The 25,883-nt window shown below is 37.8% G+C and overlaps 1 protein-coding gene across 2 annotated transcripts in view; it reads left to right on the top strand.

The window, feature by feature from the left end:
* Positions 1-1,712: 1,712 nt before the first annotated feature.
* The window catches only part of DTNBP1 (dystrobrevin binding protein 1), a 74,241-nt gene continuing 50,070 nt past the window's right edge, over positions 1,713-25,883 (top strand). Inside the window, exons 1-6 of one of the 2 annotated variants that reach the window (XM_067290890.1) lie at positions 1,713-1,900; positions 4,347-4,394; positions 7,874-7,924; positions 8,803-8,863; positions 12,273-12,405; positions 21,428-21,560. In XM_067290890.1, the coding sequence (XP_067146991.1) occupies positions 1,845-1,900; positions 4,347-4,394; positions 7,874-7,924; positions 8,803-8,863; positions 12,273-12,405; positions 21,428-21,560 (482 nt within the window). In that variant the 5' untranslated portion in view covers positions 1,713-1,844. Of the gene's footprint in view, positions 1,901-2,202; positions 2,226-4,346; positions 4,395-7,873; positions 7,925-8,802; positions 8,864-12,272; positions 12,406-21,427; positions 21,561-25,883 lie in introns of those variants that run through there. The other variant, XM_067290891.1, reaches the window with a different exon arrangement.

Raw genomic sequence — 25,883 nt, forward strand, 5'->3', positions numbered from 1 at the left:
ACCCACAACAAAATTGAAAATGTACACCAAAAGAAATTCAGGTGTCTTTCTCTCAAAAGAAAGATGAAAATAGAAAGTTAAAACCCCTGCCTTGTTCTCTGAAAACTTAAATTCCCATAACTTATGTGTTGCCTAAGGCCAGTCTGCAGAGCCATTGTCAGTAATTTTAATGCATGGCTTTGAATACATCGGACAAAATTGTTGATTCAAGTCTTTCCCCTTTTAGTCTGGACAGCTACCCAGGGAAGTCAAAAGCCTACACCTTCACATGTTGATAGCCCAAGCAAGAGAAAAATACTGTCTAAATGTCAAATGCTTTTGTACAGATCTTCATATACATTCTGCCATGAGAACTGTCTTTCTGACCTCAAGACCAGCTATGTGAATTTCAATCAATCCAGTCATTTTTCTTTTAGCAGGCAGTTAGCTGTCAGTGCATGCTAAGGCCATAGAGCAACACTGGTTTTCCACTGGCTACATCAGAAATCATCTACAGATCCTGTATTCTTCCACCCACACAAGGAGAGAGTGAATGGGATTATGGTGGTCATCTTCCAGTTCATGGACATATACTAGAACCACTGTAGGTGTAATTTATACAATATCTAATGACATACCCAACAGTCTGTCCATGCATATATTCTCCTTGTAAAACAAATTACTTCAGGGCTCTCCACGATTCTGAAAATACTCAGAGCTTTTTAACCCAAACCAAACTGGTTAACAAATAAAATCATTTTGATTTAAAAACATCAGCAGCTTTTATTCTTATCTAAAAATAAGAGCTTTAATTAAATGGAAATTTAAGTATGTCCAGATCCAGCTAAATCCTGGGTCCATGTTCCTCACATATTAACTGAAAACACATAGGGTAGGAGATTTTCTCCATATTGCTGTGACTGTAATCATTGTCATCTAGAAAGAGCAATCAATTGTTCTGAAAACGTCTGTTTCTACTTAAACTGTCTCAAGATTACTTAAATCTCAACTGATAACAGTTGTCAATTTAATAGATAATATCTAGAAGCATAATTAAAACAATTCATTGCATTATTTACTATTTGTAATAACTAATGACCTGGTTTCTCTCCACTTTTTAAGAATCACTAACATCTACACAAGCCTGGCCGTTTCCAAAGGAAACAATAGTGGGCCAGTACACAAACTTACAGTCCAACTCTCTGCTTAGCAGAGGCTTCTAAAAGTTATCCACCCCTACTCCAAAAACCCAGCAACCCCAGGGAGACCCAGGGGTTTTGTTTTCCGCACGTTTAAGATTGTGCGATGAACTACGAACGCCTGTGTTCACGCTTACGTTACTATCGTTGATGCCAAAACCATGAAGGTGATGGGCCCGAAGTGCCGAGAAGCTTACAGTGAGCTTTAAAGACCTCTCTCGGCAACATTAGGGACCGAAAGGCTTCTCAGAACCCGACCTTGAGACCTCCTGGGCTTTAGATACAGTTCTACCTGTTGTGTGCCCGTGCTGGGAACGGAAACCGGGGGGCAGGGACGGGGACTGGGGGGGGGGGGGGGGGGGGGCTGGTCTTTTTTCGGTAGCGCTGTGCCGTTTGCGTTTCCGTGAGAGCCCCGCCCCGCTCCGTGCCTCCCCCGCCCCGCCCCAGGGGCTCCCGCCGGAAGGCGCAGGGCGGTGCTTCCGTTGACGGTTGAGCGCGAGCGCGGCGGGCAGTTAACGGTTGCTGTCTCGCGCCGCGCCGCGCCGGGCGCTGCCCGCCCTCTCCGCGCCCGCGGGAGCGGAGGGAGGGAGCTGGGCGCTCCGCCCTCTCTCCTCTCCCTCGGCGTCCCTCCCCGCCTGGTCTCCTCCTTGGCAGAGGGCCGGGACGATGCTGGAGACGCTGCGGGAGCGGCTGCTGAGCGTGCAGCAGGACCTCACCTCAGGGTGGGTAGTGCCCCTCCCGCGGCGGGGGCGGCGGGAAGGGGCCCGCGGCCGCGCGCGGACGGGGCGGCGGGGGGGGGAAGCAGGTGACCGAGGGCTCCGACGGGGCGAGGAGGGAGGAAGAGGAGGAGACTTGGGGGGGGGGGGAGGCGGTGCCCGCATGCCCTGGCTCTTCCTCCGGCCCCGGCGACGACGGGAGGGCGGCGCTGGAGCCGGCGCCTCAGCTGCTCGGTAACGGCCCCTCGCCGTCGCGGCTCCCGCAGTGATCCCTGGCGGCGGTGTAACGGCCTCACGCCGAAACTGGGAACGGACTGGAGGAAATTCCCTGGTAATTCCCCCCCCCCCCCCCTTTGCCCCCTTCCAAAATAATAATAATTGAAAAATTTTATGCTGTTAAGACTTTGGCTTAAAATGGTCACGGCCCAGAAAAAGTATTTTGGGGGTCGGGAATGTTGGTCCACTTTGTGGCCTACTTGTTAACTACACGTGAATGTTCGTAAAGTGGAACAAGTGGGTCTCTTGTAACGTTGGGAGGGAGAAGCTTTTCCAGGGCTGCTAAGGAAATAATATTCGTTCCAGAGAGGTAGGGGAGCACTTGCATACAGCTGATAAGTATGGTGTTGTGTGGTCTACAGAAAGAGCAGTTTAGGGTTGTTAAACCTGGGTACAAAGAAAAGAGTTCTCCAGTCCCCTGTTTAGCTCTGTCTCCTGTTTACTTATATCATATGAATGAAGTAGCTAGATTTGACCCATTTACCTGCAAACAGTCTTTTGTAGGAGGAATAGAGAACAGTGAGCTATCTTTGTGCTGAGGCAGTAATTTGTGTGCTTCTGCCAGCTTGAGTGGTGTGGCTCATACTACTACTTTTTACAGAGAATATTGCTGAAAAGAAGCCAATGTCTTGCAGCATAGTGATAAACCATTTAAACTTTATTCCTGACTGCTTGTCAGGTCTCTTCTTGATGAACTGGTAGGTGCCAGCATTTTCTTCATTCCCTGTATGCAAAAGAGTGCTGCTGTTACAGAGTGGGTGTGTACTGGGAATGTGACAGAGGAGAAGGGCAAACTGCAGCACTTTCTGGAGCAGCCTTCCCCTTCCTTGGTGTGCTGTGATTGTTGGCACTGAACTCGGCTATTAGGAACAGTGGTCTCTGAGAGGAAGTGGAGACCTGCCTTAGTATGTCCTTTCTCAAATTGTAAAACCTTTATTTTTCTATAGGGGTTTGAGGCTGCTTCTTAGAGTTCCTGAAAGTTGCTGGTGATCAAGACTGGGGGAGTGGTTGGGCTCACCCAAGAAGCAGCCTGAATATCTCTGTGTTGGGGTGTTTCTCTAGGTCAGTGGGTGACTCAGGGCTACAATACACCTGTGACATATCTGGCAGAGATCTTTGGTGCTTTTAGTTTATTTCAGTCTTGCTCATATCTGTGTTCTTTATCTCTTCCTAACCCTTGTTGTCCTGGAGAACTGGGGCTGGAAAGGGCATATAAGCTGAGGAAATCCATCATCTTGGTGTTCAGAGAATGAGCAGGAGGTTTTAGTTTTCACTCTGTCATGCTAGGTGAACTAGCACATATAGGTTGACTGGAAAAGGGGGGGGGGAGGTGGTGGTGTTTGTTTCCTTGTTTTAAAGGAGCAGGGTACCAATCAGTTTGAAATTGGCCATAGCTGAAATGAGCCTCAAATTTGCTAACAGTGTGCAGTGGTGATACTGTTGGAGGATTGTGATAGTTGGCAGTTGAAAAGTTGTGCTTGCACTAGTTTTGTGTTGGTGGACTTACGGCAAGTGGGTGATTTGTGTTGCTAAAGGAGAAAATGTCACCCCGCATAGAACCAGCTTTTTAACATTATTGGCAATTTTCACATAGGAACATTCAGCTGTTTAACAGAACATAACTACTGAGTAGCATTTGCTAGTTTAGACCAGGCCTATGTCTGTCTAAAAGTGTTCAAGTTCATTTTCAGAAAATACTCCTCCTCCTTCCCCCCCCCCCTCCCTTATTCTGGATCTGAATTTAGGTGGTAAGTTTGCATTAAGCAAGTATGTCTATGTGACTTGTATGCTTTTCCTTGGCATACAAGCCTTCTCATAAAGGGTATGCTTCAGGATCAGACTGACTATCTCTATGTAGGCATTTATACCTTTCTACTGAGGAAACAGTCTTGAGAGCTGCATGACTTGAGAATTCAGCTCTCATTAAACTTGTAGTCCCCAGCTGCTAGATACAATTGTAAAAATCTCATCCTTTAGAAGCAGTGTATGTGAAAATAATTTTATATGACAGTCTTCACAAAATTAAATGAAATTTGATTCATTCCTGAAACAAACTGAAATAAAATTAACTATAATAGACCAGAATTAAAACATCATACCTAGATGTGCATTTGAACAAGCTGTTCCCTGGTTTTGGTGTTGGAAATGTCTGATTGTTTTGTGTTTTGATCTATAGGTTGAAGACTTTGGGTGACAAATCAAGAGAAGCAAAAAAAAGACAGAGGTACTTCTGTACATCTTAATGTATAATGTTGATCTATGATCTTGTTTAAAGCAAAACTTAAAACTGGCTCATATATTCCAGTTACAAAGACATTTGCATAGAATTTTACAGAATGTTCTTTTGATAACAAGAAAGCCTAGCCCTAATACTGATGAAATATTTGGCTTACTAGAACTTTGATTTACTGAAGTAATTTTTTGATAGTCATCAATCGGGTTATAAATGACTATTTAAATTGCATGAATATTCAACTTTATTGTAGTACACTGTACAAGATTCAGTTTGAAGTACATTGAAACAGAATTTTTAAAAATCTCTGTGAATTTCAACTATCTAAAAATATTTGTAATTCAGTTCTTTTTAGTACAAGAACAGAAATAAGAGCCTTTTTATTGTGGAAAACATATGTTTAATGGTGTATGAAGGATATTCTGTTTTCATCTCTATTGTAAGAACATCTAAGAATTTGGGAGTCTTTCATATCCTCTGCATTCTAATATATTGTTTATCTTTCAACCTGTGTAAACAGTAGGAAAAGGCTACTTATGTCTATAAATGGTGTCTGTATATGTTTCTTCAAATAATCTCAGATGTGCTTTAGTGTAAAATGTGTTCTTCTTAAAACATGGTGTGAAGACACAAATTAGTTTTAAAAGAAACCCTAAACAAAAAATAAACTATCTGAAATAAACTGTACTAAGTTCTCAGAGCTTGATGTTTTGGAGAATGTAAAGGTTTTTATAAATGAAAATTGGATGTATAAACAACACACTAAAGCTAAACTAAAAATGTGTGATGATTTGAATAAAACTATTTTAGCATGTTCTTAGCATGTGCTCCTCTGCATGTTTCCAGTTCATTTGGTTCATCTGGTGTACTGTGACTATCAAACAGTTTTTAAAAACTGCTCTGGGTAAACTAGTTGGATCATCACAAATAGGTGAACTCCAGGATGACTCTGCTTCTGATTTGCTAGTAGAGTCCTGGGACAAGTAGAGCTTAGCTTGATTATAAGGGTGACTGAGATCTTGTGAGTCTGAGAGAGCTCTGATCCTGATCACAGGAGAGGCCAGGAAGGGTGACACTGGTGGGAGTTTGCTTCTGACCTCCTGATCAGGGTAAGGAAGTGGATGAAGTCTTTAAACAACTCAGAAAAGTCTCTGTATCATAAAACCTCATTGTTATGGGGAGCTTTAACCTCCTTTACATCTGCTGAAAGAACAGCACCGCAGGATGCAAACAGTCAAGAAGACTTCTGGAGGGTGTCAGGGATAACTTTTTGATACTGGTACTGGATGGGCCAACGAGGAGTGGCATACAGCTGGATCTGGTAGTCACTAACAAGGAAGAACTGGTTGGTAATGTGGTAAGCAATGATAGCTTGGTCAGTAGTGACTCTGAAATAGTGCAGTTCAAGATCCTGAGGGCTGTGAGGAAGGAGAACAGCAAAATATATATCCTGGACTTCAAGCGAGCAGACTTCAGCTTATTCTGGGAACTGGCTAGTGGGATCCTGTAGGAGGCAGCTCTGAGGAGCCAAGGATCTCAGAGAAGCTAGCAGGTCTTCAAGGACAGCATCCTCCAAGCAAGAATGATCCATCCCAATACTCAGGAAGGCAATAAATGTATGATGAGATGGGCTTGGCTAAGCATGGAACTAATGATGGAGCTTCACTGTGAAAAAGCAGCCTACAGGAGGTGGAAGCAGGGACAGGCTACAAAGGAGGAATTCAGAAATATTGCCTGGGCGTGCAGGGAAGTGTCAGGAAAGCCAGAGCTGACCTGGAATTAATGCTCACAAGGGATATCAAGGGCAACATGAAGAGCTTCTACCCCTACGTTAGTAATAAAAGGCCAAACAGAAAATGTGGGACTGCTGCTGAATGGGGTGGGTGATTTAGTGACAGCAAATGCAGATAAAGCTGACTTTACCTCAGTCCTCACAACCAAGGTCTCTGAGGGCTCTGTGCGTAGTGAAAGGGTTCAAGGAAGAGACCAATTGGTAGTGGATGAGGGTTAAGTCAGGAAACTTGGCCCATACCAACCTATGGAGCCAACAGGAACCTCATGAAATTCCCCTGTGAAGGAAGAATCCCCTGCAACACTGCTGGCTGGGGAGCAGCTTTACTGAAAAGACCCTAGGGATCTAGAAAGGCCAACACCATCCTGGGCTGTATGAACAGGACCACAGCCAGTAGATTGAGAGGAAGTGATTGTTTCCCCCCTACTTGGCACTGCTTAGACCACATCTAGATTACCACGTCCAATTTTGAGCCCCTAATACAGGAAAGATGTAACCTGGAGTGAGGTCAACAGAGGGCCATCAGGATGGTTGGATGCTGGAGTACTTGCCCTGTGAGGAGAGGCTGAGGGAGCTGGGTTTGTTCAGCCTGGAGAAGAGACTGCTTCAGGGGGACCTACCAGCAGCCCCCTGCCCCACTACCTTTGGGGAGGTTATCAAGAGGACAACAGGACCAGGTTCTTCATAGTGGTGCATGGTGGGAGGACAAGAAGCATAAGTTGAAGCAAGAGAGGTTTTCAGACTGGCTGTGAGGAAAGGCCTTTTCCCCATGAGGGCAGCCAAGCAGAGGAAGGAGTTGCTCACAGAGGCTGTGCAGTCTCCATCCTTGGAGGTTTTCAAGACCCAGCTGGATAAAGCCTAGAGCAATCTGGTCTGATCCCATAGCTTTCCCTGCTTTGAGTAGGAGGTTGGACTAGAGACCTGATGAAGTTCCTACCACTTTGGATTATTCTAAGATTTTCCCTTTGCTTAAGAAAGCGAAGTTTTGTTTATGGTGTTTATGTTTTCCATTCAGATTGTTTGGATGACACTGTGAAACAATCTGTTTTGATAATCTTTTCTAAGAGACTGATACAGGATGTCATCAAGATCATGTAATACATACATCCTTAAAAGTGCTGCATTGTTAATTTTCTTTAACTTATGGTAGCTTATCTTCATATTTGAGGCTATTATTAATGAAAATGTGTGTGTGAAATAGGAAATCACTAGAGCATTAGACTGACAAAGATTCTTTAGTATTTATTATTAAAGTAGAATGCATTAAATGTGGAATCTTATGGAGGTATGTAAAGAATTTGTGTAGTAGCTCTATTTTTAGAATGGTCCCGTTCACTATTTTAAGTTAAGGAAAGCAATGTTCACTCTGCATGTTTGTTAACTATACTAAGAAATTATAAAAGTTGTTTCTAATGGACATCAGTCAAAAAGAGGTAAGAACAGGGTAGTATAAAATAACGAGAAAAAAAATCCTAGTTTTGGAACATTCTTGTAAGGTATACTGTGTAGTGCATTTTAAACCAGAACTGACAAAATGTTTGTGAAAACGATCAGTAGGTAATATACCTGTGCTCAGCATATCTGTCAAATGTATGTGTATGTGTGTGTATACACATAATGTGTAATGGCTTTTTATTCATTAACAACACTTGTGTCTTTACGTTTGTTTGTTTTTTAGGACTGTTCAATACTTGCCAGAGTTTTCTGCTGGACTAGAATTACTGAGCAGGTATACCTTCCATTTCTTTGTTAGTGTCTGTTTTCCATGTTTTCAGAAACAACATATTAGAAAGGATAAGGAAATGAGAAGAAAATGAAGGTGTTTGTATTACTAGTAGTTTTTTGGATGTTGTGCAGTGAGTAGGGTGGGGTGGTTACTAAGTGCTAAGTATGTTTAAAGCTTGCCCCGTCCTTGAGCACTGTCTGTCTTATGTTGATGAAGCAGAAGTTCTGTAGGAAAAGTAGCAATTAAAGATAACTTTAGCTCAGGATCTAATGCGCAGTGGTGAAAGAGAGCAGCACTGAGGCCTAGTCTTGAGTTTTAGTTTGACATTTTATAACTTTTACATATTTCATATGATTTAATTCTGTTATAACTGGAATATAGGCAGTGTGCCTGTCATTGCCATGAAAATAAAGTGTCTTCCATATGTATCTGATCACATTTTTTCTGAGGAATAGAAGCTTCTGTAGCTGCTTGCATTATAAATTTTCTTTATATTTCTATCTTCAAAAAGAAAATCTATTCTCTCCTTTTTTGGTGAAAAAATGTGTACAATCTTATTAATTTTGTTTTCTTAGTGGAACTGGGTTCTAAGTAGTACTTAAGCCTTTTAAATGCAGTCTTAAAACTATTACTTGGCGCATTTAGTTCTTTATGTAAGGTTGCAGTTTAAAAAACCATGAATCACTTGTTTTGAAAGAAATATATTCTTTCTTACTGTATATTTCTTTCTGATATTTGCCTTTTTAACAAGACAATTAGACAGATTTTTACACTGTTATTTCTGGTAGTCCATGTACAAATAAACACATTGGCCTCCATGAAATTCTCTTTGTTTATGAGGGGAACACAGTAAAAATGTTGTTGATCTTTTTTCTCTTCAGATATGAAGATGCTTGGGCTGCCCTTCACAGAGGAGCTAAAGATTGTGCCAGAGCTGGAGAGGTAATAAAAAATAAGACTACCACTTTTAAAATATTTTAAAATGTATAGAAATTTTTAAACTAAAATTCTTAACACCAGATTTATGAAAAATTAATGTTTTATATTGTGGCTGGGAAAAATGTCAAGTTGCATTGTTTTCTGCTATGGTTTTTAGATATTTGACAGTGGCTGACAGAATGGATCAGAATGGCCAGTTCTTTGAATGGCCAGTATCAACTCTTCACATAGCTCTTCCAGATTTATTGATGCTTAGCCTACAATTAATGTTCCTAAAATATTATACATATATATAAAATATATATAGTAATAATAGAAACCCTCTGAGATTGTATTTCTCACAAAATATCATCTAACCAGAATTATCTTAAGTTCTCACTCATGTTTACTTTCTGGTATTTCAATTGCTATAACAAGCATTGAGCACGATAATTTCCTAGTGCTTTTAAAGTGCTTGCCAATTGATATATTGTTATCCAGAATTTCTTTTGCCTTCTGTCATGTGTTTACATAGTTGCAATTACTGTTTCTGTTTAAGCAAAAAATCTTAATGATATCAGCTTGTGGTGTTTCTGTGGATGTTAGGTTAGAGAAGGATATTGAAAAGTACTACTTTGTCAAAGTGTGATCAGGTGATGGTGAAAACAAGATGTATCCAGAGGTTCAGCTGGTCTGTTTTTCCACTTTTTTTGCCGTTATATGAAAGGTTTTAAGTTAGCTGAGAATATTATTTTGAGATTGCCTGAGGCATCTACAACAATAAGAATGTAAAGTAAACATACATCTTATAGAGCAGATTGCACAAATGATGTTGCACGTTACCACTGTTGCTGTACTGGCGGGGGCAGAGCATACTGGAGGGGTGGGATTGAAGCATGTTGTTGACGTGGTATAAGGGGAGGGCTGTCACGCTGACACTGTTCGATGTGTGCTCCCCCTACTTTGCAGTGGGCTGGAAATCACAAGATTTGACTGGTCTGGCTAGAAAGAGTCACGAAGTGTCTGTGCTTGCTCCTGATTCATTAATTTTCCCCCTCCTGGGAGTAAATCGACAAGTTGTGTAGTTTACCTGTTTCTGGTATGAAGGGAAAGAAAACTACAGTAAGTGCTGCTGCTGCATTGCTCTGCTCTTCTGTTACTGCCCACCAGACTTTCCATTTCAAGCCCTGTTTAAGGGGCAGCCAGTGTAAGCTGGGTGGCCAGGATGCAGAATGGGACTGAGGCCTGGGGTGCTCTGTTCTGGCCAAAACTTTCTTGAATGTATCATTGCTTCGCCTTCGTTGCATCCTCCCTGACTCTTCTAGTATCCTTAGCAGTTTTCTCTGGGCCTTTTTTCACCAGATAAAAAAATCACTGCTTAATATATTTTGAGGCAGTGCACGCAGGGTAAGAAAGATAAAATACTGTCTTACATTCTTTTTATTGTCTGGTACTTTACCCACCTTTTCCACCAATTCTAGTGAAAATCATCAGTTTCTTGAGATGAAGCACTGACAGCTTTGTGTGTTTTAGCACTCATGATGATTTTTCTTGCAAGACCACTTAAAGGAGTTGCTTGCAATTTTGCAATACTTGCAATAGCCTGCTTTAAAAAATTGTAATTCTGAAAACAAGTGAGATGTTTCATATATAAAACCAATTTTGTTTCATATATAAAACCAATTTGATCTTAATCTCACATGTTATAGCTGCTTGGGAAAATTAGAATTTTTTAAAGTAGAAAATATAGGCTTCAATAAAATAACAGCCATGAAAAAACACAAGACTAATTGACTTCACTTAAAAGGTCCATCGTGCCCAGTATCCTATTTCTGCTAGCGGTCAGTAGCAGATAAATAAGACAGCATGAGTAGGTTATAAAACTTGAGTCTGGATGAGAAAGGAGCATGTAAATTTCAAGTTTTAATTGCTGTCTGCAGTCTTACCATGTTAAATTATAGATGTGAACTACCAGTTCCATCTATAAAATTGTCTTAAAAATACTGCCTTTAGATGCTTGTAATTTTAATACATTTTAATGATCTTGGCTGAAATGTTTCTTTCTGATGTTTGCCCCAATCTCATTGTGTATTTTTTGTTTGTTTGCTTTAATGTTTAAGCAATGCGAATTCTTTATCTCGTTCTCAAGAACGTATTTGGTACTATTTAAATAATTGGGAGGGCCTTCTGAAATATTTTATTGCTTACTGTGCTTTGGAATAAGGTTTCAAAACTTGACAGGTAAAATGTGTTGGCTTTTTGGCAAGGATCGGTTAGAGGGATTTGGGAAGTGGGAGAAGATGTCATTCTACTAAAGAATCTGCCTGAAGTTGGTAGAATTATAAGTCTTTGAGAAATTCCTTTTCCCATTGCTCAGACTTGCTTGGGTTCCGCACCTAAATTCTGTGAAAACAGAAATACAGAATGCAGTTCTGTGCTGGTAAGAGTAGGTAATGGAATTGAGAGCAGGGAAACTATTATTGAATCATCTTAAATATGTACAAGAGAAACATTTGTATTAACCTAACATTTATTGATCCTACTGTTTTTCTTAAAAGCTTTATTTTATTTAGCTCAGATTTTATGTAATGTATCCACTTCTCATTATACTATGTTATAATAAGAGTTAGGAAGAATCTTAATGAAACAGAGATTGAACCAATGTAGAAATATATTCATAAATATTTACAACTACTGCATTTATCAGGAGTATATCACAAGAACAGGGTTGAAGTAAAGGCAACTTTTTTTTGAAAATGTCTTATTCTTTTTATTTCATTTTTATAGAGTATTTTGAATGAACAGAGTTTTCAGTTTTCCTGTTAAGATGGGCAGTTGTATTAATATTCTTGTTTTGATTTTGAGGTTACAGAGATAAATAAAGCGTGACAGACTTGTAATTTCTGGTAATGAATCCTAGAACTATTTCTTCTAAAATAAACGTGTTCTGTTTTCTGGAGTATTGATAGGTGGAAAAGTAGTGAAAGGGGTGCCAAGTGGGCTAAGCTAACATAGTTTTATTGTCAATTTCATTTAGTTTTATTGATTAAATTGGCATGATTGGCAACATTAAATTAGCAAGTTTAAACACCTTACATTGCAGCACTGCTCCATTTTTATTGTCTACCAGCTCAACACTGCTGTTGAAGTTCCAGATCCGATATTCTTATTTACAGTTAATAATATTCATAGAATATTTCCCGTGTTTATTGATATTTTGAGGAATAACTTCTTAGCTTGTTTTCATCAATGCTTTTTGATATAAATATTTCATACTATGGGGACTTCCTTCTTCAGTGTACTGTATATTTACTTCAGAGAACTAAAAATCAGTGCAGTAAGATTTCAGATGCATGAATTCTAAAAATGTGTCAAGATAGTCATACACAGGTGCATAAATTTGCAAGTAAATTAAAGAGCCTGTTTGTTTCAGCTGGTGGATAGTGAAGTTGTGATGCTTTCTGCACACTGGGAGAAGAAAAGGAATAGTCTGGTGGAACTACAGGATCAGCTCCAACAAATACCTGGGTTTTTAGCAGATCTGGAATGCCTCACAGCAAGCCTAGGTAAGGTTTTTTAGACATAACAAGCGTTTGAGTCAGTACAGAGGAGTTGGCCAAAGTTTGGCTGTTGTGAACTTTCTGGTTATTAAAATTTAACTTTTTTCCCCAAATACATCCTTTGTCTTATAAAACAGTTGTTCTTAAACAAATTGGCTCCATAAAAGAGCAAAATTCATAGTGACTGCTCTCCTGGCAGTTATATGTGTTACTATTTGGGGGGAAAAAAATGTACAGCAACTGCATGTCCTGGTTCAAACAGTTGAAAATCATTGTTGTTGAAGTCTTTCCTTTTTAAGTTCCTTTTTAAGATTTGCAAGTAGTCTGAACACTCATGTACATAGTTCCCCTATTTGATTCAGTCTATGTCATTTTATAAAATAATTTGTTTTAAATCATTATTGATTTGGGGGGTGGGGGTGAGAAGTTTATCTGGCTTGGGACACTTCCAAGGCAGCAACTCTTTGCAGATAATAGTTGTTGCTTCCAAAACTAGCATCCGTAGTCTAACTCAGCATGCACAGTTAAACTATTCTTAAGTGATACCCAGCTTTTTCATAGGTAAGAGTAGCAAGACTACATATTAAGGTTATCAAATACCTCATGTCTGTTAGACAGAAGTTCTAATTTTTATAACTTTACCAAATGTTAACCTGTTAGCTTGAAACTTCATAAGAGGAATACTTAAGTGGGCTACTTCTGGAAAACTCCCATACAAAACAGTTGAGCTACTGCTGAAAATGAAATTAGGAAAAAATGTTCTGGCCTCTTCTTAGTCTCTGAGAAGCTCTAGTGTTACTGTGCCTTGAAACAGGGACTCAACATTTGACAAATAGCAAGCCTTTCTGTCAACAGTAGGCCTCTTGCTGTCTTCATGAAAATCTGCTCAAGTTGCATCAAATTAAGATTTTGAAAAACTGCTGTCTGTGCTTGGATTTTAGCAGCTAAATTCCTCAGAGACTCTGCCTGCGCTAGTGTTGCACTAGCTGGGAAGTAAGCACAATTTTTTCATGTAATTGCAACTTTCGGGGGGGTGTGTGGGGGGGGGGCAGATCTGTGTGCTGATCTGAAGAAAAGGGCAGTGTTTTGTTTGTTCAAAGGCTAATATCTCATTCCTCCATAGCCAGTGGATATGCATGAATCAGTTTTTGTTTCTAGGTAGGCTAGCAATAACTTTGCTATTTCTTTCTGAAGCCAGGAAATATTTCATTCTTTATTATAATTATCTTATACCACATTATTTGATAAGGCTTTATTATGTGTGGTAACTATTTAATGTTCGGTTTTTGAAAAGCTCTTATATTCTAAGGAAATATCAATTCAAATAATGATATATTTAAATACTGATTTAAATATCATCATGCTTAAAGTGATGCAGTCCACAGGTAGACCAAAGATAAAAAAAATACAATAAAACCTAATGGAATTGTCTTTAAAGTTCACAACAGCAAATGTTATAAATCCTGATAAATTGGGGTTACCCTGCCATTTGCAATATTACAGTTTTATGAACCAGAATTAATCTCATCCTGGCTTTCCAATTAGTTTAAGGAGGCTCAGTGTCTTTCGAATATTTTTGATTTTGCGTGAGCAGGATTTATGGGAGCATTAAACAGTTTACTTTAGGAAGCTAATGAATTTTTAAGTCTATTGCTGAGGTTGTGAGATTTGAATTAAATCTTCTAGCCTCACCTCATGTGTCAAATTTCAGATAATTCACCTAGAGGTTTTAGTTGTTCCTCCTAGCTACTGTGGGTTTGGGGGATTGTTTTTTTCTGATAAATTTTATAGAGAGGGATTTAAAGCCTTCTTATTTGAAGAGAAAATACTTTAATTTGATGTAAATTTTACTTTTAAACCTCTACAGTTCTGAAAGTGATTTACCAGAAATTAGCTGTGATATTCCACTCACTGTTTTTAGTTTTGATTACTCTGAACTGATTGCTTTTTCTAAATGTGAGCTTAATTATCTTCTGGAAAAGTGAATAAATACTATAAGTATAAATTTTTGAGTATGAGTGAAACTTTCTGTAAAAGAATGTGGATATAGAATTGAACTGTTATGTCCTGGGTTGTGCATGCAAGGTGTAATTTTGCTCATCTTCATTGTTTCAGAAAGGTAATAGTTCTGTGTTGTGACATGAGGTAGATTAATGCTTTCATTTTAAAAGTAGATACAGAACTCTGACTGCTTTTGGTAAAAGAAATTTCAGGATGTGAAAATAAGCCTTTTTAGTGACCTACTGAAATTGACATGAGTTATCTACAGATTCTTTAGCTTTTACTCTGTATAACATGAAGAATTTTCACTAACACTAAACAAATAAAGTCCTATAACTTAAGTAATAACATACCAGACATCCCTCACTTCCAAGTAAAAAGTCTATATTCGTCTCATCAAGATGTTGCATAATACAATAATTTTAAGATGTCATAGAAAGCCTTGAAGGAAAAAAGTTACACTAGTGTCAGTGAAAAGGGCAATTAATGCTTTTCAGAGTTCAGCATTTGAATGATCATTTAAGACTGTTTTTATTAGAGATGATGTAGAGGATATCTGCTTGCCAATGTCTGACACACACATCATGAGATAAAATATGACTCCGTGTCTAAGCCTGGAGCATTGTGTTCAAATATTTGTTTTGATTTCAGCAAATTGACAGAAAAAACCTTCATCCAAATGCAATTTTAGCATTTTTTAACAAATATTTAATGTTAAACATTAATTTGATACTGTGTTCGGAAAGGCTGGTCATGAATGTAGGTGACAGACCCAATGTATGGTGAAAATATCTGAACTGATGAGACTGGGAAGAATATAAGCCTAGGTATAAAAACAGACGTTAAGCAGTGGCTTCTTAATCTTTAACAAATATTTCTTTCAGAAGTATGGGTTAGAGGGATGTGTGAATTCATTAGGAAAGCAGAAACTTTTAGCAGTGCTTAGGGAGGTATCTTTGTTCATACCTTGAGCAGAAGGCCTTGCTTTATTTTCAAGTTGTTTATCAACTAAGAAAGCGCCCATTTCATAGCTTTGCAAAATTAAATCAAATTTATTCAGAAAAGCACAAGAATTCTACATTAAAAAAAATAGAGGAAGCCATAATACCTTTATTTCAGTAGTGGGATTACAGGCTTCTTAATGGCTTCTTTAGCCGTTAAGGTAATCTAGTAAAACTAGAAAACTAACAGGTCACAGTGCTTGTAATTGGTTTCTCATTAAATCTGAAATCTTGGTTTTGGTTACATTTGAAGTACTTTGAGAACTGTCGCGGTCCGCGGGAGTAGCGGGAAAGAATCAGACGCAGTCACAGAATGCAGATTCAACTCCAACTTTATTCAGCAATTTGCCCATCTTATATATGTTTGTGCGGTCGTGGCATGCAGGCATGCGGCGCCTTGGCCACTTTGATTGGTTATAGTTTGGACCAATAGTAATAGTTAGGTCTGGGCTCTTCCCCTTCTTCACTGGGCCCCTTCATTGTCTCTAGGCAGGCTGCTTCTTATCTTCAAGGTTGGCTACTCCTGCTGTCGGTGTAACTTCTTTATCCCTCCAGCTTGAACCGGCTCTGGGGCCCCCTTTTACTTATCTAAGTAAAAGTTCACAGCAAGCTCACAGCCTAAGGCCTAAGGCTTCAGCAAATTTAGCTACTAATGCTAAGCAAGTTATGCTAAGCAATTAATTCTAAACAGCTTCAGTTCAATATTCTCTAACAGTCCTCCCTTTGTTTCTATTAAGCATCCCTGCTAATATGTTAAGCATTCATACGGATTATTATTCTGAAGCACTGCAAGAGCCCCAACAGAGAACTTATCTTATCCCTTATTTGAGGTTCTTCTTTTGAATTTAAAAAGTATATGTCATAAGGGAATACTATTATTTTTTAATTTCTTGATTAAAAAAATGACAGTAATTTTTGCAACTTGAATAATGCATTATACTTCCAGCAACGTTTTGTATTCTGAAATTTTGGAATTTGGTTTTGGTTCCTTGCATCAGCTTGTACATGGTTTCTAAAACAATACTTTTAGGAGGGACAGGTGTAGTGAATGACAACCCATAGACTGTGTCTTTGGGGAAGACACAAGTTTGAGGAAGAGAGGTCATCAGTTTACTGTCATCTCTATTTGTTAATTTTGCTTATATTGGGATTTAGATATTACCAGATATCAGTCAAATAAGATTGGATTTAAGACCAAAAAAATACAGTAATCAAGATTTCTCATAAAATTGGCATTTGAACTTGCGTTTCTGACTTGCATCTGGTCACTTAAATAACAATCTCTTTTTTTATTAGCATCTGCAGTTGATGGCCCTCTAAAAGGAGCTTAATGAATGTTTTGTGGTGCTGAAATCTGGAATATAGATTCCCTAGAAGACTGAAACATCAGCTTTATTTTGAAATAGTGTTTGGTGCTTTCTTTTTAATTTTAAGATTATTTAGATAGACATTTAGATATTTACTGTGAAAAATTAGGGAAAGTATGGGGAAGGTAAGTAAAAGCAGGCAATTTGGATAATACAGTGTAATGCTACCTCTATTCAACAGGAAAGCTTTTTTCTTAGGCTCCAGGACAGAAGGCTTCAGCAGAGAGGGTTGTTGTATAAGGTGTGTGCATGTGTGTATATGTGTGTATGTATGTATGTGTATATATACACGAAAGCCATACATTTTGATTTTTTTTTTTTAACTGAAAAGGACTGTGGCTGGAATATAGGAGAAGGAAAAAATCCTAGTATGACAGTTGCCATGTAGTTTCAGCAAAGAAGCTACTATAGCTTAATATAAGTGATAGGATAGTATCTGTGCTTAAAATATTTTCTTAAAAAACAAACAAACAAACTGGACACTAATAGAACTGAAAATCTGCAAAGAATTGTAAATGTTGTAGCTGAATGGTGTTCTTATTGTATGCGTGTATATTTCATGAATGCTTTTTAAGCTTAGTAATCTGTGTCTGTCTGACCTAGAGGTAGAGAGAATTTTTTTGATGTAATTGTGTTCATCCTCTTTGTTTTCTGCCTTTTTGCCTTTTAGTCAGAAAAAGAATGAACTTAGTAAAAACACCTTCCGTAGTGCTTGGTGGCTTCTGTTTTCTAGAAGCTGGGACAGTGCAGGAAAGCTACCTTTAAAATTATTGTAGGAAAATTTGAAAATTCTAATATTTTCTGATGTACAGGTGTGATTTGGGTGTTCTAACAATTTTTTTTTTACTACTTCAGAACTACAGAAAGCATAGGTTTCAGTAAAAAGAAATGATGCGTGGTAAACTTCAACTAGCTAAACTTTAGAAAGAAAGTATTTTAAGATACAAAGATTTTATTTGTGATATTTGAGCTCTAGATAAATGCTTCGGTACCTGAATAGCTGGTAAACTGAGAAAACTTAACGTATCTTATGGAAGATAATTGAATCTAATGTCATCCAATCAACATGAAAATAATTTTTAAAATTTGAAAATAAAAAGTTAAACTTGTAATAGTGTTGTTGTAGCTGTGATAGTGTAAGAAATAACTATACCAGTTACCAGCCAAACTAATATCATTGGAAAAATGTGATTGAAAGTACAAGTCTCTTTTTTCAGCTAAATATATTATTTCTGCCTAGTGTGGCATTTCACTATATAGGAAAAAAATTAATCTACAGGTACAATGGATTTTTCCTGACTCTTTTAAAACTTAAAAAGGAGTATATTTCTTTTTTATAACAATGATATTTTGGAGTGCAATGGTGGTTGTTCCCTAAGCATGTGGTTGTGCGGTTTCTTGAAGTAACAGCTGCCTGTCAAAAGCAGATATGAATCCTTTGAGCAAATGTTCTACATACAGAGGACCTCAGTACCTACAGTGTTTTGATTTCTAACATTTCATAACTGTGCTGGTCCTAAATAAGCTGAAGTGCTATTATTCTTGTCTCTGTCTAAATTACAACCCCATATAAAAAGAAGATGGGGGGCATACAACTACTCTTTAGAATGTTACCTGGTTTTCTGGGGCAGATTTGTTCTAAGTGCCACTGTAAAGAGGCAACGAAGAATTTCTAAATTTTACATTTTTGGTAAATACATTTTTAAAAGTATGAGCTTATTTGTCTGTGGATATAGATAAGAGCTGATCAAAATATTATGGCTTAAATTTCAACTTCATTAAATAAGTAGGTTTGTTTTGATTTTTTTTTTTTTTTGATGCACTGCATACATTCTCCTTTGAGTTGGAGAGAAACTTTAATTCACAACCATAGCTGTTGCTATGCTGTAGGATAATCTTCAGCTTTGTTTTGTGAAAAGCAGTTAAGTTTTGTTTCATTTCAGAAAGTGAATTCGGATATCTTCAGTGCTTCAGCGTAGCAAGATTGTTGTCTTCTGGAGAGATCTTAAGTGTTATCCCTGTTCTTCAGAAGCATACGTAGTGTTTTCTGCAATTCCCACTAGAGGCTGCTTAAATGCTAGTACTAGGACTGTTGGACTCTAGAACTCACTCCTTCTCTTCCTTTTTTTGTTTGCCTGTTCTTTGTTGTTGTTGTTTTTTTAACATAATTTCAGTAGTGACTACAGCAAAAAAATTTTTTTTAAGTGTGCATAACAGTAGTTAGTAGGTCCCTTACTAAATTATTTTCAGTCCTGCTGTGTCTGTGAATTTTGCAAATTAGTAAGTGAGCAGTCATTCTGAAAAGCAAGTTAGTGTAATACAGACGTGAATTTTAATGCACTCAGAAAAGTCCATTCCTTAAGCAAAAAGGGACCACCAGCCCTAATTATAGTCATGGTATTACCCTTTGTGTACATCTGGATTTTGTGAGAGAGGTAGTTGAGTATTTGGTAGACAATGCGTATTTCACATCATAATCTGTAGACCTAAAAACAATTTTTTTCCTCAAACTTCTTTCCACATTAATTGTAACCGCTTTATTATGAAATCATGTTCACATGATGTGTATACAGATAAATAATTTATAGAAAGTTTTGCTAATTATGAGACTCTTCTGTTTCCCTTTTTGACTGTTGTGGATATAGTACTTTACTGTCTTGTTAGAGGCAAAAAAAAACCCCTTATGAAGTGGTTAGAGCTGAACATATGTAATATGCCTGCTAGGGAGTTTGTTTACAGAGTCTTAACTTTTGCTGTTCTAGGGGGACCATTAGATATCAATTTCTAATTTGGTAATGGCTAAAAAATTGAAATTTTCTATACTCCAAGATAGGCCCTGTTAGAGAATATTGAACTGAAGCTGTCTAGAATTAATTGCTTAGCATAACTTGCTTAGCATTAGTAGCTAAATTTGCTGAAGCCTTAGGCCTCAGGCTGTGAACTTGCTGTGAACTTTTACTTAGATAAGTAAAAGGGGGCCCCAGAGCCGGTTCAAGCTGGAGGGATAAAGAAGTTACACCGACAGCAGGAGTAGCCAACCTTGAAGATAAGCAGCGGCCTGCCTAGAGACAATGAAGGGGCCCAGTGAAGAAGGGGAAGAACCGAGACCTAACTATTACTATTGGTCCAAACTATCGCTTAAGGGGTGGGGAATTTAGATTGTAAGGGTATAATTGCCCAGGGATTTCTTTGTTCGGGGTCCCTCTTCGGAGGCACCCAGCTCGAGCTGTAATTACCGCACGTGTATCATTAAATTTTATTTCTCTCCAATCTGACTTCGAACTTCTGCCTCAGCAGGAACCTAGGGTCGGACCCTGTTATGGAGGCCAGCGAGCCTGATTTTCCATAACAGGCCCCAAGTAGGATAGCCAAGTCGGAATTGGAGATTTGACAGTGATGCCTTCACATGCTTGTTCTTTCCTTCTTTTGAGCATCCTAAAAAGGAAAATGTGGACTTTAAGTCACTTTTTCTACCTTGAACTTACTAATTATTGTCTGGTTTCATAAAGATTACCTCTCTTTCTGTTGCAGGCAAAGGTGAGACATTTGCCAAAACTCAGAGTTGCTCTAGGTTTTCTACCACCCCATTCCATCTTCTGTGTAGTTCTTTGTATCAACAATCAGTTTATACACTGTGACAAATTAGTATATCTGTCTCTGAACTGCAAACTCCCTTCTGTTCTGTGGTTTCCACTTCCATTGTAAACATGTCGTTTCTTCTTCCTCCTGCAATATACCCTCCCTTGGGACAGAAGAAGTCCTGACACGTTCAAATGGTGAATAACTGTCCTGTATTCCCCCAGGTCCACCCTAGATTGACAAGCTAATTAGAGTTATGGAAAATTAGTTTTTCCACTTTGGAATCCTGAAGAGGGACATCGAGTTGATCATTAATCACCTGTAGGGATGACGATCCTTTCATACTAGATTTACATAGGATAATTCAGGTTGGAAGGGACCTCCAGAGGGTGAGCTATGAGATCAGACCATGTTATTCGGGGGGTTTTATAGGCAAGAACTCTAAGTTGAGACTTTGAACAGTTAAGGTTAAAGAAAAGGGATCAAGAGATTTGCATGTTTTTTTGTGCGTGTGTGTGTGTGTAGATATTTAAAACTAGAGTTTAGAGGTTTGTCTGTTGGTAAAGGTTCTGCCTCTAAAATAATTTTTCAAAGTCTCTTTCTTTTATATTGTCATGAGGTGAAGTAGGCTAAACTTCTCCCAGAATGTCTTATTTGAGCTCCATTTGAAAAATTAAAGATTAGTACTGGTCTTGGTCAGCAGGATATGCCTTCCTCAGATTGGTACCAGACAGCAAGGAGTAACTGACAGTGTGCCTGAGAAGCCACGTTAAATTATGCATTCTGGATGCTTCTGTTCCCCAAGTATAGAACACAAGCCTGTGAGACCAAGGTACAGGGGCAAATGTAGTGGTTCAGCATCTTACTGCAAAGGGAACCTCAGCTAGGTCTTTCTTATGTGACTCTGCCATCACCCCTCACTATGTGTTATGGACTGAGGTTTATTTATCTTTCTGATCTATTTATGTATGTATAATTATTTACCATGTTAATTATTTACCTTTATGAAATCCTGTTTCTGGTGGGTTAAGTTGTCCATCTGTTGATACAATTTGATATTCATGTAAGTATTTCTTATAGCCCAGCTAGAGGCAAACTTTGAGGAAATGGAGAACCATCTATTGTGTCTTGAGGACCTGTGTGAGCAGTGTGAGTTGGAAAGATACAAGTGCATGCAGACATTACAGCTGGAAAACTACAAGAAAACAAAAAGGTAAATAAAACAACAATTGATATGTATATAAGTTAGCAAAAAATACAAGCTTTTTGTGAAATTTTCCATATAGAATACTGTCCCTTTTGTTTTAGTCTTTTAAAGAAACAGTAGTCTTTGACAGGAAGTTGCAAATTTATGATAGATTCATTGAGTGCTGGCCTAACTCTTGGAGATGGACAAAGAGTATGTATTTGGAAAATGATCACTGCATTGTTGTTAAGATGAAGTTATGTTTGTTACTTTCTACAAACAGTTGAAGTAAGGGCTGTTGTTAATAAGCACTCATAAATTGTTCTTGTTTTAATCCCTTGTCCTGATTATTTAATTTTCCTTCTTTTTTCTGTACATTTATCATGTAAAGTTAGGAACTATTTTTCCTCTATCATCTTTTCAGTTCTATCGTATCTATGAGTTTCTTTCACTCCCTATGATAGCTACTACCCTTCAGTCATTCTTTTACTCTCAAAGGCAGGACACTACTGCTACTTAGAATCAATAGCAAAGTGTGTAGCAATATGTGTGAAAAGTCAGTCACAGAACTCTGAACTCTTGTACTTTATGCTTACATAGAAGATAAAGTAGCAAGAGAGAAAGTTAAGAAGAAGCAATAGTAGTTAGTAAGGCATACTGAGTATTCAGTCTTTCTGACTTACGTAAATGATTAAATATTTAATAGTAGTATCTCAAGATTTTAAATAAGTGTTAATTTTCCATCCAAATTTAAAATGTGTGTAAAAGACCAGATTTATACCCAATAAAATACAGTAATCTTTCTGAAGTTTTCTGAGAAGTTTGTTTCTTCTCTCTCTCTTCACCCCCCAACTTCTGCTTTCAGCATGCAAATAAAGTGTTAAACTGTTGCTTACTCTACTTACTGTCTAATCAGTTTTATAAATAGAATGCTAAGAAAACTACTTAACATAATTGTAAGCTGATTACAGTTGGTCAGATCTAGACAAAACAGGAAAATTGCAGGTAATTTCTGGTTGATCATTACCACAGTACTTATTTAGGTAAGAAATTAACAGCTAGAGGGACACTTGCCAATGTGGATACTTGAAGAATGAACAGCCAGTTAATGTGAGTGTGATGTGTTATATGTATGTTTGGAACTCATATTTGGTCTTCCTCTCGTTAGTGCTTGGTCTCTTTTACTGTGATACCAGATACTGAAGGAATTAAGTGGGAGTTCAGGAGTCTACGTTCTCTCTTTAATACAAAATTATTTTCAGAGAGTGAGTGGTTTTGTTTAAAAAGGTATTTCCTTTGTATTGACAATATAGGGATAAAAACTGGGATGAACACAGCTCTAGGAACTATAGTTACTGTAAGGATGTAACAAAAAGTAATTTTATGATAAAGTTACTACAGATGCTTAGGCTAGAAGCTCGCATATTTAAGTCTTTTGAAAAATCTTGCTATATGAAAGATTTAGAAGAAATAGTGCTTTAGGTCACCATTAAACCTTTAAATTGCAGCTTATGGTAGTTATGGGAACTGACCTTCAGAAATAGGTCTCCTTATTAAATAGAGCAACTTTATTTCAGTTCAGGCAGATCAAATTTTCCCCTTTTGTCATTGTGTTGATTACTAAGTTAAAAGTGTGTTGATCAACCCAAGATGTTTTCCACAATATATTTTAAAGCCTGGTGTTTGGAGGGTTGTTTTTTCTGTGTTTGCGTCTCTGGTTTTTTAATATTCTCTGTCTCTGTCTCTCTCTCTCTTTTCTTTTCTTTTTCTTTTTCTTTTTTTTTTTTGATCCACTGATCAGGGTACCAATATTGTTGTGTGAAGTCTAGATTCCACCTTTGTTTTCTCTGGTTAGTCTCACTGCAATTGCTTGCATGTATGTTAGCATTAACCCAGTCTGTTTTGTTTCCTGTCCTTTTCTCAAGCACAGTTCTACTTCCCTTCTATTAATCCTCCTAACGATGTTGTACTGCTTCCGATTCCAGAAATCCCTTTGTATGCCTCCGGCCTTCTATGGCACTCTTGCATTCCCAAGGCTCTGCCTTGTGTCATTTAGGAAGCACTGTCAGAAGTTCACTTCTGTGCTAGTTATGTGCAATGAATTGCAGGTTTATGGCATAGGACAAATTATTCTGTCCTGAAGCTATACTTGCTCTGAAGCTCTTAGTAACATTTGAATCCAGTTCGGGAAGATCCCTGGTATTTGAAAAATAGCAACTCCTGGTTGTTTTGTCAATTAAAAGGAGTTGACAAACGGTAACATTTAATAGGAACACATTCCACATAGCAAAAGAGTCTTTGTCACTGGAATTGAGTGAATAGATTTTACTGCGTATCATTTGACTTCAGACTTAATTGTCTGAATTTTAAAAGTTTAGAATTCCTTGTTTAAGAATCCTTTCTGTTTTTTCAGTTCTTGTCTGCTTTGAGAACAGACATAGAATAAGAGAAATGAAGGAAGATTTCTAAAGTCCTGGATCTCTTGTTGTTAGGTTATATTTCAACAGTTAAATATTTAGTAATATTGCAAACCTCTGTGGGAATAATTTTTTCCTGCCTGGTGACATTTAAAGAAATACTTTACCTAAAGACAGAATAGGTTCTCAAAATGTAAATTTATTCCTAATTTTTCTTATCAAGTAATTTGTAATTCTCTGCTTTGGTAAGTAGCACACTGATTCAGGAGTTTGACAGACAGTAGTAATTCTTATTAGTTGCCCTTCTATGCTGATGAGATACTATTTTATGCCACTGGAAGAGAAGAGTGTTTGGTTCACTTTTCCAGTCAGAAGGGTATAAAGTTTACAGCAATTGCATTTTATAGATTAGAGATGTATATGTGAGAAAATGTCTTAATCAGTTATCAATGTTAAATTTATTTCTTGTGTATGTTCTTGTGTTGTTTTTATCCCTCTTTTTAGCTGCTTTGGGTGCATAAAGAGTAGTAAGGAATGTTGTAATTGCTAGAATGGTTTATGTTAGGCCTGACCAACATAAACTTGCAAAACTTAAACACAAAAAACTTCTATAGACTATTCAGACTAGTCTGCTTTTTGGAAAAGTTCCTTCTAACTCTGGGCAATTAACTCACTAACACATAAAAATATTTTGTATTACTATTTTTATGCTGTGTGCTGCTTTCAAAAATTACCTTTGCTTCCTGCAGTATCACTGAAAAATAGCTGCTATTTTTTTTCTGATCTTGTTTAACCTAAGTTAATATTATTGACCAAGGTCTGAAGAGAGAAATTGGAATGGGCAGTACACTTCCATACAAAACTGTATTGCCAAAAAGAAGGCACCTCTGTCTGTAGACTTCATTTAAATCCTGTAACTTTCCTCAAGTGGTAAGCTAGAAGCAGTACTCTGTTTTCAACAATGACTCCCTCCCATCTGGCAGTGATAAATTTAAATTGTAGCTTCATAACACTTCTAAGTTTTACATGTTAATTGGTCAAATTAAATTCTTGATAAGTGAAAAGTATATTCATTGTTGCAAATGTTTTAAATAAGCACATTATTTCCCTTCAAACATTAAATGTACTGTGACATATTTCTAAGACTCTAGGTACATATTTCATTGTTCTCATCAAAACTGTCATCAAAGTAATGTTTCAGGCTGTATTCTTCTTGATCAGTCTTCTGGCTGGTATAGTGTTTCAGCTCGTACAACCCTGTGTCCATAACTAATGGTTTGACAGGGATGGATGCAGAAACTGTATTATCTTCAGGACAGCTTTCATGGTGGACATGCACTGAATGACCAGATTTGAGTTTTCATTAGGTGTTAATTGTCCAGCTATAACTTGCTATGCACAAAACAAAGAGTTCATATTGCAGAGATCTTATGCATGCTCCTGTTTAACGGTCTGCATGCACAAGTCTTTTCCATGGTGATAGCTAGCTGGAATTAATTTTATGGCCCTCACTGTTCATGGATATCAGTTATTGCAATTCTGTGGACAGACATGTGGAATAAGAATTCCTGTTGATTCTGAAAAACTGGGTTTGCACAAGCATTGGAAAAGTTCCTTTGGTAATTATGCTTCCTTTTGCATAATATCAGGGCTCTGAGCTTTTCTTTTGTCTGCAACAACACTCTGAGTGCATATTTTGCATGCATCAAACACAATGGAGCAGGCTGCTTTGTAATTAGTATATTTTGTTCACCTAAATGCTCCAAATATCTGAAAATATTGGGCAAGATTGCTGAATGCATAGCAGCTCATAAGATTTCAGGCTCTTCATCACCTGTTTGCATTATTTGCAAAGTGGGAATGTGCAAAATTATTTTTGTCAATTATACTGACTTAATTTTGCTTTTCTACATGCTGATCTTTGTTTGAAGCA

This window comes from Apteryx mantelli, chromosome 2 (genome assembly GCF_036417845.1).
Source record: "Apteryx mantelli isolate bAptMan1 chromosome 2, bAptMan1.hap1, whole genome shotgun sequence".
NCBI classification, from domain to species: Eukaryota; Metazoa; Chordata; class Aves; order Apterygiformes; family Apterygidae; genus Apteryx; species Apteryx mantelli.